Source organism: Amborella trichopoda, chromosome 10 (genome assembly GCF_054954075.1).
Source record: "Amborella trichopoda isolate Santa Cruz 75 chromosome 10, AtrichopodaSantaCruz75HAP2 v2.0, whole genome shotgun sequence".
In the NCBI taxonomy this organism is placed as follows: domain Eukaryota; kingdom Viridiplantae; phylum Streptophyta; class Magnoliopsida; order Amborellales; family Amborellaceae; genus Amborella; species Amborella trichopoda.
Genome location: NC_142345.1, coordinates 33,106,731 through 33,122,001, shown reverse-complemented (window position 1 = coordinate 33,122,001; position 15,271 = coordinate 33,106,731). Strand labels below are relative to the sequence as shown.

Here is a 15,271-nt window from a genome sequence, read left to right as displayed (position 1 = left end):
TGTATTTAGAGTTGGGAGCTTTATCATATCAAAGTTAAAATGTCAACAATTGAAACCTTTAGATCAATTATTTCGGCCTTGACCGCGATGGTTGGAAAAAATAAATGAAGATTTCAAGTCTAAAAATAATGTATATCATATCGTTATCTAGCCCTTGTATTTTGCCCTAAAAATAAATTTGCACTAATTTACAAGATTTGTGCTGCTTTTGAAGAATTACTTGGTGTGTCCAAGGCTTCACCAGCTACTATGCGGGCTTGGAGATCTACACCATTCACGACAGCACGCGTAGATCTACACCATAAATAATAGTATTTCAAAGAAAATGTATAATCAATTGTTCAAATATTTTCTCCGAAACATATCATTTCTACTTTTTAAAATTTATTTATTTAGGATCATTACTCTTAGTAATGCACAAGTTAAAGATTAAATATTCCCTAAAATTTAATATTAAATTCCATTTACTCTCCGTCCTTGTACTGAGCAGCACCATGTGACCCACCTCTGTCGCTCTCTCTAAAATGGATCCATTGCTCCCCCTTTCTCGTGAAAATCTAAAGACCCAAAACAGAGAATGAATCGATAGGATCAAACTCCATTACATCTCTCTCTCTCCTCTCCTCTCCTCTCCTCTCCTCTCTTCTCTTCTCTCTTCTCTCTCTCTTCTCGACTGTTTTTCCTTGTGATGATTAATCTTCTGGGATGAAGTGCGAGTCTGGAGAATTGACCCATCCCTACCCAGGCTTGCAAAGGCATGGCCACGCTCACTGTTTCCTGGAACTCCTTGTCACCAACCTCTCTGTATTCTCTCTCTTCAAAAACTCTGCTATTTTCTCTCTCTTCAAATGCTCAGCACTGCTTCTTCCTATGTTGTTCAGAGAAGAAGAGATTCAGATCCAATTCGAGCGAAGAGAGAGATAGAGAGGCGCATTCAATGTTGCTGCCAAATGAAAACGGATGGTGGGTTGGAAGAGGCGCTCTCTCTCTTTGAAGGTATGCTCAAATCCTCACACAAACCTTCTCTCTCAACTTGCAATCTATTGTTGGGGTCCTTCGAGAGACCGGACCAGGCTTCCTCTCTGTATAAAACCATGGTGACAGCTGGAATTTCACCTGATATTCAAATCTTGCATACATTGTTGAGGTATTTTTGCCAATTCCAGATGACCCATTTTGCGTTTGGGGTTATTGGTCTCACTCAGAAGCTTGGTTACCCTCTCTCTGTCTTCCTCTTGAATATGGTAATGGGAGGACTTTGCAAGGAGGGGCGAGTGGGGAGGGCTATGGAGCACTTCGATGGTATGGAAAACCACAAGCTTTCAATCAATGTCTTTACATTTACCACTCTGATCAATGGGCTCTGCAAAGCCCATAAGGTGGAAGAGGCCATGGCTATACTCAAAGCGGTGGGGAAGAAAGGATGTCAACCAAATGTCGTGACGTATACAGTACTCATGGATGGTCTTTGCAAAGGGGGAAGGACAGAAGAGGCAATGCCTTTGTTAGAGGAGATGTATAGCAATGGCTTGAAGCCGGATGTCTTTACATTTAACACTTTGATCAATGGGCTCTGCAAAGCTGATAAGGTGGAAGAAGCCCTGGTTTTGCACAAAGAAATGGAGAAGAGAGGGTGTCAACCAAATGTCGTCACGTATAACACACTCATTGATGGCATTTGCAAGGGTGGGATAGCAGAGGAAGCAATGTCTTTGTTGGAGGAGATGCATCACAGTGGCTTGACCCCAAATGTGTTCACTTACAACACTCTTATGAATTTTTTGTGCAAAAGAAATAAGGTGGAAGAAGCCCTGGCTTTGCACAAAGAAATGGCGAAGATAGGGAGTCAACCAAATGTTGTCACATATACTACTCTGATAGATGGTCTTTGCAAGGACGGGAGAACAAAAGAGACAATGGCATTGTTAGAAGAGATGCACCACAATGGCCTAAACCCAAATGTTGTCACATATAGCACTCTTATAAGTGCGCTATGTAAAAAAAATCAAGTGGAAGAAGCCTTGGCTTTGCACAAAGAAATGAAGAATAATGGCTGTCAACCAAATATTGTAACATATAACACACTCATCGATGGTCTTTGCAAGGATGGGAGAACAAAAGAGGCAATGGCATTGTCAGAAGAGATGGGCCACAATGGCCTAAACCCAAATGTTGTCACATATAGCACTCTTATAAGTGTGCTATGTAAAAGAAATAAGGTGGAAGAAGCCTTGGCTTTGCACAAAGAAATGAAGAATAATGGCTGTCAACCAAATATTGTAACATATAATGCACTCATCGATGGTCTTTGCAAGGATGGGAGAACAAAAGAGACAATGGCATTGTTAGAAGAGATGGGCCACAATGGCCAAAACCCAAATGTTGTCACATATAGCACTCTTATAAGTGTGCTATGTAATAGAAATAAGGTGGAAGAAGCCTTGGCTTTGCACAAAGAAATGGAGAATAAAGGATGTCAACCAGATGTTGTCATGTATAACACACTCATCGATGGTCTTTGCAAGGGTGGGAGAACAAAGGATGCAATGTCTTTGTTGGAGGAGATCTGTCCCAATGGCTTGAACCCAAATAAAGTGCAAGAAGCCTTGGCTTTGCACAAAGAAATGGGGCAGATGGGTTGTCAACCAAATATCGTCACATATAGAACCTTAATAGGTGGTCTTCGCAAGGATGGGAGAACAAAAGAGACAATGGCATTGTTAGAAGAGATGCGCGCCACAATGGCCTAAACCCAGATGTTGTCACATATAGATGCACTATGCAAAGGAAATAAGGTAGAAGAAACCTTGGCTTTCCATAAAGAAATGGGGAAGATAGGATATCAACCAAATGTTGTCACATATAGCGTACTCATTGATGGCCTTTGAGGAGGCAATGTCTTTGTTAGAGGAGATGTATGATAATGGCTTGAACCCAAATGTTGTTACGTATGGCACTCTTATGAATCTGCTATGCAAAAGAAATAAGGTGGAAGAAGCAGTCACTTTGCACCAAAAAATGGGGAAGATAGGGTGTCAACCAAGTGTCGTCACGTATAATACTCTGATAGATGGTCTTTGCAAGGATGGGAGAATAAAAGAGGCAAGGGCATTGTTAGGGGAGGTGTACCACAATGGCCTAAACCCAAATGTTGTCACATATAGCACTCTTATGAATACATTATTTCAAAGAAATATGGTGGAAGAATCCTTGGCTTTGCACAAAGAAATGGGTAAGAGAGGATGTCAACCAGATGTTGTCACTTATAACACACTCATCAATGGTCTTTACGATGGTGGAAGAATTGAGGAAGCAGTGTCTTTAATGGGGGATATGTATCACAATGGCTTGAAGCCTGATGTTGTAACGTATGACACTCCTATAAATGTGCTATGCAAAAGAAACTAGGTGCAAGATGCCCTGGCTCTGGACATGTCAATTAGGAAGATAGGGTATCACCTGAGTCTGTCATGTATAATATCCTGATAGATGGTCTTTGCAAGGTGGGAGAACTGAGGAGGCAATTTCTTTGTTAGAAGAGATGTATCAGAATGGCTTAAACAGAAATGTCATTACATTTTCGGACTTGGTAAATGGCTTTGAAATACCAACATATGAGAAGATGCCTTGGCATTGCACAAAGAAATGGGGAAGATAGGTGTCTACCAGATGTCACATTTACTTCCATGAAATTATCTTTGTGAGGATGGGAGAATAGAAGAGACACTGGCAATAGATTTACCAGTGTACTCAACCTGAATGCACATATACCTCTCTTATAAGCATGCTATATAAAAACCAATGGTGTTGAAGAAGCCTTGAGATTATGCAAGAACTGAGAAAGTGAGGTTGTCGGCCTATTATTATCACGTATAACTCTCTCATGGATGATCTTTGCAAGGACAAATAGAGGAAGCGGTGTCTTTTTTGGAGAAGATGAACTCTAATGGTTTAAACCCAAATATTTCCACATATGGTTCTTTTTTTTTGGTGAAGCAGTGTGGATTTGGGCCCCTACCTGTTTTATTAGAAAAGAATAAATATCATACAATGGAGAACATTTTACAACACTATCAAGAGGGACACAAGCAACATTGTATGAAAGTAGGAGAGGCAAAAAATCTGTTTCCTCCATACTGTAACGATGTGTCTTGCGTGCCAACAAGACAAGATTGAGTGAGCAAAATCGGATTATTCGAGCCTCTACCCGTCCCAGATGGTCCAGCGTGTCCATGGGTAGCCTTTGAAAGGGTGATTTCCATGTATAGCTCTCTGATATATGTCCATGCAAATCCAAAAATGCGTAACAAGCCTTGATCTTTTTCAAGGAACTGCAAAAGAGATGGTGCTATCCTGTTATTATCATGTATAACACGCTCATAGATGGGTTCTGCAAGATGTGTAAGGTGGATGTAACAATGAGTGTCTACCATGACATGATCCATTTGGAGTTTGAGCCTGATTCCATTATTTATGGTATCTTGATCACGGGGCTGAGCAAAACTTGTGAGGCTGAGGCTGCTAAAAGACGTCTATATGAAATTCAAAAGGTTAGGTTGGTTCCCCTCAGGCTGCTTATATAAATTGCTGGATTCATTTCGTAAAAATGGTGATTCAAAGAATGCTATGAGTTTATTTCGAGCAATGTTTTACAACTTAGGCAAGTTGACTCGAACTTGACTGTGTTACTCTTGGCTGGTTGCCTGGATGTAGTAACCCCCAAATTTGGGGGTATGTAATAAAAAAGAAATTATATATTTGTATATTATAATTATTTTATAATTGATTTAGTCAAATTTAATCTTTGATTAAATCAGTTATAAATGACTTGTATTGGCTTTCTTTATACTTTTTTTGTACTTTTTTATTTTTTGGCTTATTTTTTCTACACTTTCTCATTTTTCTAGAAAATGGTCTTTAATCAGTTTTCTTTTTTACTTTTGAAAACTTGTTCTCGTCTTTTACGTACGTTTTCTATTGTTTATTTTTCCTTTTCTTTTTTTCTGATTTTAACAAATTTTAAGGTTTTTTAAATATTCTTTTTTTTTTTTTTTGCTATTTTTTTCACGGCTCAGACTCGGATGAGTCAGCTTCAACTGACATTATTAACTCAGCCAGGTCAGAGGCTGAGTTCCCCGGCCAAGCCGAGTGAAAAAACATTTGTTTCAAGTGATGAATGAAGGTTCTTGCAAACCTAATGTGTTGACCTTCAATATCCTGATTGATCAGTCATGTAAGCGGTAACCATCAAGTAGCAAAGGAATTGCTTAAGGATATGATCCAAAGAGGTATCATTCCTAATATGACAACCTATTCTGTAGTAATAAATATGTTTTTCAAGACAGGGTTAATGGATGAAGCTTAGGGATTGCTCGAGGGCATGATTGCAAAGTGTTATTCACCAGATGCTATGATATATGCATCATTATTGAAGCACTCATTTGCAAATGGTGATAGGGGGGACTAGTCCTACCAATCCAACGAGAGATTACTACATGGAGAACTGCAGCACAGCGATAAAAAGTCCTTGGCCGAAGCCATCTAACTAAGGCGGCAGAGTTCATGGCATTGCTCCATCAAATAGCATGTAAGGGCGAGGTAATTGTATTGTTTTATTTGTGATGGTATGTTTACAAAGTGTAGAGAATCAATCACTTTCAAAATTTTCTTGTTTTTTATTCATGTTAACATTTTATTGAAGGAAACGAGAATTATAAAGGTACAAAACAGCCCAGGGGGCAAATAAAAGTCACAGAGCAATGTGACCACCTAAAACAAGAAAGAGAAACAGCCAAAAAAACTGTCACTGCAAAATCTAAAACAGAAAAAACAAAGGCACACGGGTCACACGAACTGAAAGATGCGGTTACTCCATAGAAGCTCCAAGTTTAGCTAGATAGTCGGTTATCTGGTTGGCCTCTCTCCAAGTATGAATCCAGGATACCTGTATATGCCTGCATCACAGATGTGCCATAGTCTCCAGGGGAGTTGGGCTAAGTTAGCTGCCCAATGAATGACATTCTTAGAATCCCCTACAATGATGAGGTAAGAGCCCTAGGAAGGGTTGAGCAGCCTCAGGCCTTCGAGCAGAGCATGGGCCTTGGCCAATAGAGGAAGAGTAGGAGAGGAGGGAGATGCCCTCGTGGTTTCCAAAAATGCCACTAATTCCTGCTGTGCCAGGATTTCCCAATGATGACCTGTCGAAGTTCAGTTTAATGCTCCCCCTGTCGGGGGGTCTCCAAAGATCTGACCGGGATGGCTTCCTGGGCCTGAAGGAGAGAACGTTGGCCCAGTTGAGATGAAAAGCGTGGGCAGGCAGGCATTTGAAGTGCATGTAGTTTGTGGCGCAGAAGATAACCAGACCCTTAATAGAGTCCTTGCGTGGGGGCCTTGGAGGATCCTGTTATTGTGCTCCTTCCAGATTGTCCAAATGGTTGCCCGAACAGTGGCTGGTCAGAGTAGAGCTCTGGATTTTGGCCAGGGGAGGAAGGTTGAAAGTTGGAAGAGGAAGGCTGAAAGTTGGAAAAGATTGGGGACAGATTCAGGGGTGACCCATTGCCAACCGAAACGGCAAAGGGTGTCACTCCAAATGTTTCCAACCAGAGGACAATGGATGAAGTGGTGATCGATATTCTCCACAGAAAGGTACATCACACATCTGTTGGGGATATTGAGGCCTCTTCTTTGCAGTTGGTCTACTGTGAGGATTCTTCCTCACAAAGCCAGCCAAGAAAAGAACTTGATTCTAGGGGGAATGAATGGGTTCCAGGAAAACTAATATCTCACTTTCAAAATTTTCTTTAGCCAGAGGAAAACTAATTTCTCATGCAATGATTTATTAAGTAAACTCCAGAAATTGCATCCCAAATAGGAGAAACTGTTCAAACATGGCTGACAGGTGCTATTTGTTAGCATGAATGAATTGCTATGGATTGTTTGTGGGTTACGAATTTGGCTGAAAGCTGCTTCTCTTCTCTTGGTCTATATATGAATTGTTATGATTTCAAATATAGTTTCTGTTGATATAATTAAGATTTATTTGCCCTCTGTCTCTATAAATGTGTGCATGAATGGGGTCCACAAGATGAAAACATGCAAAACCGTGGTGTATCAGCTTTTCAAAACTTCTTTGTTATTTGTAATTCAGCTTTTTAAAAGATTTTAAGTCAACCCAACAAGAAATTTTAGATAGGAGGTACAGTTGGAAACTCAGTAGCAAACTTTCAAAATTGGAAAGCCTTATCCTTTTCAAGAGATATTAGTTTGTAGGGGAGTCCTTTGAAATGTTTGTGGTTGGTCGCCAGAAACTAACCAGGGACCTAATCTTGTCAAACAGGGAAGCTGGCGAAGACCTTTCTCCACATAAAATCCTATTGTTTCTCTCAGTCCATATGACCGCTGCCACCAATGCCTCCCACAAAAGGATAACAGCTTTGGACCAGGGAAAAGGGGGGAGGGAGCTGAAGAGGGAACTTTCTTTCAAGATTGGCAACCCTTACTCTTTTCAAGACAAGTCCTCATTCCCCAGGCCTCCTTTTGGAGACCACCAAATCCAGGGTAGACCAAACTGAACTTTGACATTACTCCATGGGCAATTGTGGCCCCTCAAGAATTGGTGGCTTACTTAGAGACTTTGGAGGCCATAGACTCGCCTCTTCCTCCAAAAGCATTGTGACACTCGGACTTCCATTCAGTAGAAGCCGTTGCTCGCCTTGAGATCATCAGATTGTTTAGCCCCCAGTGAAGCCTTTTGTTAGTGGTAGATGGGGACTCTAAGAATGTTTCTGCGATGGGCCTCCAGCTTTTCTCCACGCCCTTGGTCACTTGCTCACATTTTTTATGTAATTGCACACATTTGTAGGGATATGGATGTTTCTGATGATGATGGATTAATTGAGAATGAATAATGAAACGACACCAAATTTCTGTATATAGAAAGAGAGCAATAAAATGCATACTTGTACCAAACAACATGTATAAACAATTCCCCTTCTCAAAGGCCACAATATGGAACAACAATTTATAGTAATACAATGTTAACATTCTCAAAAAAAAAGAAAAAAAAAAAGAAAAAAAAAAAATATTTATATGGTGCTATTGGTTTAGAGAAAAATATTTTAATGATTAATACTTCTAACTAGACTTATTATTTTAAGCGATATTGTTGTTATGAAATATTAGTTTTTCCTAAGAATATATTCCTTGTGTTTTCTTCAATACAATTTTTTAAAGGAATTTGCTAGTAAAAATTTTCACGGAATTATTTGTTAAATTAAGATTCTTAATTTAATCACAATTTTGATATTCTTATCTCAAAAACTAAATTTTAAATATATCAAATTAATGACGAGAATGGAGGTTTCAATAAAATTACAGGGAAGAAGTTCCTTTTAGAAGTTTTTTAAGAAAATACTACGGATTCAAATTGGTTCCACTAGAGAAAAAAATGATTTTTTGAAGATACTTATGAAAATTTCGCAATTCGAGTGGATTTTTAAAAAATTAAGATCTTTTGAAAAAAAAGCGTGTTTCAATTGCAGACTTGCTAACTATATTTTAAGGATCTATGCTTCCTCTACCATGTAGAAGATATATACTTCCCCTCATCCAGTCGTCCAATTTAAGATCAAGTGAGCCACTAACCGTTGATCTAGATATGATGCCTCAAAGTATTTTCTTTTTAATTCTTGTTCTACAAATTGTTTGAATATGAAATTTAGTATGTGTCATATTCTCAATGGGATGAACCTAAAAAAAATATTGAAAATAATGTTTTGATAAATATAATGATCAAAATACCCTTTGAAAATTTTAGGAGTATTGTGGTCATTTTATTTTATTGAGAATATTTTATATATATATATATATATTTTTACAAGTGCGAGTTTAAAAAAGGAGTGGACACTCAAAATTTGGTATCAAAATATTTTGTAGAAAAAATTAAAAATAAAATAATGAAACGTGACATTGTGATTGCGCTCATCTCAGCCGTCCATTCAAAATGGACGGTTGGATAGGGGGAAAGTATACCAGTTTTATGCAGTAGGGGAAGCATTGAAAGCTTGTATTTGCCACATGGCTTCAAAGTGTGGGTCAACTCACCAAGTGCCAACCTGCACTCTGGATTTGTCACTAAGCTATAGAGTAAGGGTCAACACTCCAAATACCAAATCAACTCACGCTTAGATAAGGGTCGGCACATAGAGTGTTGATGTGTACTTTGGATTTACCACTAGAGGAAGAAAATTGCCTATATTCAATGTTGGGAAGCCTCAATAAAAGAACCCTTGAACAGAATGATAGAAGTACCCCCGCATGTTCAATGTTAGAAATACCGAAGAACTTGTTTAGAATATGAAACGAGGAACAGTAAGGGCATTTGCCTTGCCTATGTAAAATGAAATAAATACCTTTATTATTCTTCATTTCAAATTCCAAATAAAGTGTTTGTTATTTCTAGTACTAAACACGTAGGGGTACTTTTGTCAATTTGTTAAGGCCTCTTTGAGGTAAAATTACTAAGGTGCTTCGAATTATTCAAGCTTCTCAACACAAAACATGGGGAATTTGGGAACTTCTTAATTTTTTTAATATACCTAATTGAAATAAAAATTTTAAAGAATGCTCTCAAATGTAATTTGTGATTATTTGACACCTTTAGTATGTTGTAAGGGGTTTCAACCCGTAAATTCATATTTTCCCTTTGTTAAGATAATGTATAACATTCACATGGACCAAAAGAGTATGCTATAATATGCTCCCATTCAGCAAATACAAAAACCACCAAAAAGAAAGTAGGGAAAATTATAAAAATGTCTTTGAGAGAGAACTATTTAGCAATTTACCCATATTGTCTAATTCAATTTCAAAATACCAATCAATATACATATGGGGTGTGGTTTGTATTGTTGGGTTTATGTAGTCTTTAAAAGCCTTATGAATACTTGTATAATAATTTTATATAGTATAACATAAATTCAGTGGGAGTGTGGTCCTCTTGTGGACCATACTAGGCAAATACGATTTGTCGATACTCGGACTATGCTCGACGTGCTAGGCCAATCGAGTTTGGAAAAACTCAATATACCTGGGCATAGGGATCTACCAAGAAGGGTTTGGTGGTTTAGCCCTTGATGATATTAAAGTATGTCCAGATGATAGCCAAAGGACTGTGTGGCCCTTGCGTGTGGTGAATAGCTTTTAGAGACAGGGCTAAAACCTCATCGTTATTTCATCACACGACATGTACATAGATAGTTATTTTAAGATTTATCAATGAGGGTGAAGCGTGTATATGTGTGAGAGATTACCCCTATGCATCATAGAGTTACGGTTGCATCACGGTCTGGATGACCATGATTTTTTTGTCTCTAGGGGAGAACTTGAAATGGTCTACGCATGAGCCCATGTAGTAGACTGTGTGTCATAGGAACTGCTGGGTCAGTTTGAGAAAGCTATGCAGATCGTGATTCGCAGTTGAAGGTGGAGTGCTCCCATGTATTCATAATTCCTAGATCTAACGGATCTGACTCCCATCAAAATTAATTAGTTTTAATTAATTTTATGACATATGATTTTTAGAATGTTTACTTGAATTTTTGTGAATCTTATTATATTTTATTTTTGTCATTTGGATTTATAAATTAAGAGAAATTAAATTTTCAATGTTTTAAATAAAATATAATATTTTAAATTTCTAAATATGAAATAAAATATTTTTTAAAAATATATGGGACCTCCATAAAATATGAGGCCCAAAATTTAACAACATGTGAATTAAGTAGGGCCCACACGTGGCCACCAAAAGGGTGGCACGCCACTCATTCACGTATTCTTCGTAGGAAGAATGTTTATCCCTTATTATTCACGTATTCTTTGTAGGAAAAATGTTTATCCCTTATTTGTTGGCTTATCTTTTGATAATAGCCAACTTACATAATAACGTTGAATATTTAAAATATTTAGTAGATCTTTGAATCAAGATTGCTTGATCCAATAACTAAAGATGAGATATACTAAAATAGAAAATAAGATATATACTTTCTTTATTTAAAGATTTGATGGGAGTAGATCTGGAGGATGAAGCTCTAGCATCTCTTTGAATCTTGATAGTGGATCAAAGAGATGGGTGGATCAAAAAGATGGATGGCTCAAATCTCTTACCCCACCAGTCTCTTTAGATCGACGGTCAAGATGTAACCTTACGAATTGAAGCAAACCCCAAGACATAGAAAATCTATAAAAGAATGTCTCTCCTTCATAAAATTATATACATATTATCTCATCTCTGTTTAAGAATTCTCTCTCTCCCTACCCTAATTTAGTTCTCTCTGGGGGAGGCATGCCGCCCCAATTTTGAGGCACGCCCCAAGTTTTATCATCTATCTCTCCCAAGTTTTTCTAAGGGGCACGTATTCTCTCCTCTCTCTTTAAGAATTCTCTCCCAACCCACATTTAGTTCTCTATGGGGGAGACACACTCCAATTTTCAGGTAAGCCTCAAGTTTTATCATCTATCTCTCCCAAGTTTTTTCTAAGGGGCTCTAAGGGGGTACGCCTAAGTCATCTAGCTTGTGGTGGTTTGATTTTTGAGTAGCAAAAGGGAGGATCCATAGATCTCTCCATCTCTTTTTGTTCTATCTCACATCTCTCAAAAGATCAAGCCAAATGGGACTTGAGCAAGACCAATGCATTGAGGCCTTAGGTAGTTGGTTTTAGATCGAGATCCATATGCCATTGAGAGGGTTTTGCCATATGTAGAAGAATTAAGAGACCGATCATAGATCCCAAACACCATCAAAAGGAGGAGACTCGGTGTGGGGTGTTCTAAGCCTGGTTGAAGTAATCTCCGGCAATCTCTTTTTGTTTCTTGTTATATTTAATTATATTATCTTTATATTACCAAGTAAAAGAATTGTAGATATTTTCGTTGTTTAAAGAAACTTGGTTTAATGGCATCAAGGTTTTAAGATCTTGGATTTGTTAGTTTTATTTTCTTTGAAGCAAGAGTTATTTGTAATAAGACTACTTGTAAGTAATCTTTGCCAAAAGAAAAGAAAAAAAGTGAAAAGAAGAAAAATAAAAAAATATGTACTCTCCGGTAAGATCACATTAGTCTTTCTTTCATTGGTATCAGAGCTATTGATACTTGATGCCGTTAATTATTTTTTCTCTTTATTGAGTCTAGATCAAGTTTGAGAATGAGATATAAGAAAGTTAATGACTTTTGTGGTCACGTAGTACACCTACAGTTAAAAATTATTGAAACGTTCAAACACCGTAAAAGGCACTCTGTAGTATGAGTATTATGGGTTATTTTAGAGCATGATATGAAGACGATAATGACGTATTTTTCCATTACATACTTAGTGATATTGTGTATCTTTAAGAGTAGAATCTACCTGCAAAATTTCGGTGGGAGATCTTAAGGCAATTGAGAGTTATGGATTAATCAATGAAAGGTGTCAGTTCTGACCCTAAAAAATCCAGGAATTGTCCATTGAGTTCCATGATTTTTCCCACCAATCATATAATTTTATTTCTAATTAAAATTTGACTAAACTCATAAAATTGAGTTTACTTTCAAACAAAAATAGTCTCATCAAGAAATTCTTTGTGGTTTGAAAGATATGGTCTATTTATTGAAGAGTGCACAAGTGCTGTTTTTTATAATTATTTTAATGACTTGGAAGTCATGATTTTATTATCATTCTTAACAGAATGTTTTATGGCCCACACCTAATTTGTAGACTTCCATTCTGAGTCTATTTTCTAATAAAATTTATTTGAGAAATAAATATTTATGGGAAAAGAGGAATAAAATTTTTGGATTCAATAGGGGTCATCCTGATTTTTCCTACAATTTGGTATGTTCTTCATTAATACATGAATAACTATATTTATCAAGCCTACTTAACAGAGTGATATGAGGCTTGTGGAAACTTATGTGTTACCATTATGTGTCTACTTTCAAACAAAATTGGTTTGAAAGGGAAACTCCGTGAGGGTAGAGAGAAAAAACAATTTTACTAGATAGTGTTTATCATAGCATTTTACAGTATCATTTATTTATGTCATTTATTTATTTCCCTGAAAAAAAGTATTATTTGGGATTCACACTGTGATGTTATGATTTGGTTTTGAGTCTAGTTTTCAATACAAAATATCTCAAGAAAAAATTCTTTGAGGATTGAGAGAAAACAAATTTTGTATTGAGAGGTGCTCAACTTGATTTTCTGCTAAAAATATTGCATTGTGACGTAAACGTCACTAAAATGAAGACTCACTAAATGGTATGATGTAGATATGGAACTGATCACTATTTTATATTTTTTTAGTCTATTTCAACACTCAAAAGGATTCGGAGATAAACTCTTTATGAGTTGAGAGATATCATATTTTAATCATGGGATGCTCATGTTCAATTCTGCAGTAAATAAAATATGTGACATGTTAAGGCACATCTTTTGATTCATCATAATGAAGACCTTTTTAAGGCTCATTTTAAAAGTTTTATAGTATGCTATGAGTATTTTTATTATAATAAAAACTTCATAGAGAAGTAATACAAAGTTGGCAAGATATGATGCTCTATGTAAAGAATATTCTATCTGCGAATAGCAGAAAGAAGAAGAAACACAATACCTATAAAAGCATATTGGTTTTTTCGAAATGAAAAGATATATAGAAAGATTTAGTAGTAGTATAGAAAAACTAAATATCAGTGGGAGAATCGAAATTATGATAAGAAGATTATTTTTTTACGGTGTGAGATAGGGAGAATCAAAGTGCCAAAAGGATGGAAATTTCATGACATTTGAAACTGATGACCAATATATTCTCCATCAGTTGAGTGCTCTTCCAAGATCACAAAAACTTGTCAAATAAACAAATAAAGCAATGAATTAAGAAAAACCAGGTACTACACTATATGGTTTTGAGGTATGAAATCTATCACACATTATATGGTAAGGTCATATAGGGAAGATCATTCAATAACTTATTATTTTATGTTTAATATGCTTTGACTATATTTTGGCTAATTATTTTATAAATATGTATGGAGTGTATGGACATTAAGTGATGGGTGGTAACAAAGTTAAAAGAGCCGATTTATAAATACCTTGTGTTTTAGTGCCTCCTTGTACTTAAATATGAACTACTTAAAATAGTAATACACATGAATATGTGATTTGATCAGGGGCTTTGAGTCCCAAAGATGAAACACGAGAGATGGGTGTGGCTCATTCAAATCTGTAAGTACGAATGGAGTGTTTTGATGGAACTTGGTCTTAGTGACCATCCTCCCAATAATATCTATAATATGATGTGTAGCATGTGATGATGATCTCTTGATGAAGTCTCTATATATGCTAAAATAAAGTATTCTGTCAAGGCTTTAATAACTATTTTTTAGTCATGCTTTATTTTGGATAAAATTATAAGATGGTATTAATGATTTGTTTTTATGGCCATGAACTTGACTAGGTAGGAAATTAAAGGTAAATATGGTAAAATGATTTATGAAGGCTAAGCATGTATTTTAAAATTAAATTGGATGATTTAATAAAAACCTAAGTCTATGAATATGGTTTTGAGAAAACCACATAGTATTGCAAGGTCCATTAAGTCTTTATGAAAAAGCATTTTAAACCATTATGCTATTATCTAACTATTGTTTATGAATGTGTGTGTGTGTATATATATATATATATACACACACACACACATAGTCAATAGCTTTTTTTTATTAAAGAGAAAAACATTGTGTCTTGAAGGCATTTATAAAAGTTGGAAAAAAACTGTCATGCACTGGTTTTCAAATACCCATATGCCTTAACCCATGTTTTTAGTTATTTAAAATCGTCAATTACCTAAGTTCTTGAACCATAGGAAATATTGTATGAATGTCATCTTGCTAGGTCTCCTTGACACGTGCGGTGTGGATTAAACAACTTGGTTTGTATAGGTTTATAATCAAGAGACTAGTGTGGTTGAACCTTTGTGGTTCGAAAAATGGTTTTACGAAACCAAATGGGCATTGAGTTATTGTTTAGTATGAGACTTGCTATACTATCTCATGAAACATGCGTAAGAACGCTGAGATAATATTTCTTATGTGTTATGTTTTTTTTTTTGGGAATATCTTATGTGTTATGTTTGAGTGAGAGCTATTAACAATCCCATTATTAATTTTTAGCTGCTTGGATATTCAGTAATACAAGTATCCTGTTATGAAAAGATCGAGATAAACTCAATATTCCAGTGGAAGC

At 36.3% G+C, this 15,271-nt stretch overlaps 1 protein-coding gene across 1 annotated transcript; it reads left to right on the top strand.

The window, feature by feature from the left end:
• Positions 1–711: 711 nt before the first annotated feature.
• Positions 712–7,930, top strand: LOC18446702 (uncharacterized). The gene is made up of 4 exons (XM_088850558.1): positions 712–2,744; positions 2,839–4,550; positions 5,346–5,598; positions 7,337–7,930. Exons 1-2 carry the CDS (start codon positions 849–851, stop codon positions 3,406–3,408), a joined length of 2,466 nt encoding a protein of 821 aa, XP_088706684.1. The 5' UTR covers positions 712–848; the 3' UTR covers positions 3,409–4,550; positions 5,346–5,598; positions 7,337–7,930.
• The last annotated feature ends 7,341 nt before the right edge of the window (positions 7,931–15,271 follow it).

Bases quoted from the DNA above. Each gene is read 5' to 3' on its own strand.
- LOC18446702 (XM_088850558.1), top strand. From the start codon at position 849: ATGCTCAGCACTGCTTCTTCCTATGTTGTTCAGAGAAGAAGAGATTCA. The intron at 2,745-2,838 runs GCCTAAACCCAG...TGGGGAAGATAG, and splicing joins AAGAGATGCGCGCCACAATG to GATATCAACCAAATGTTGTC.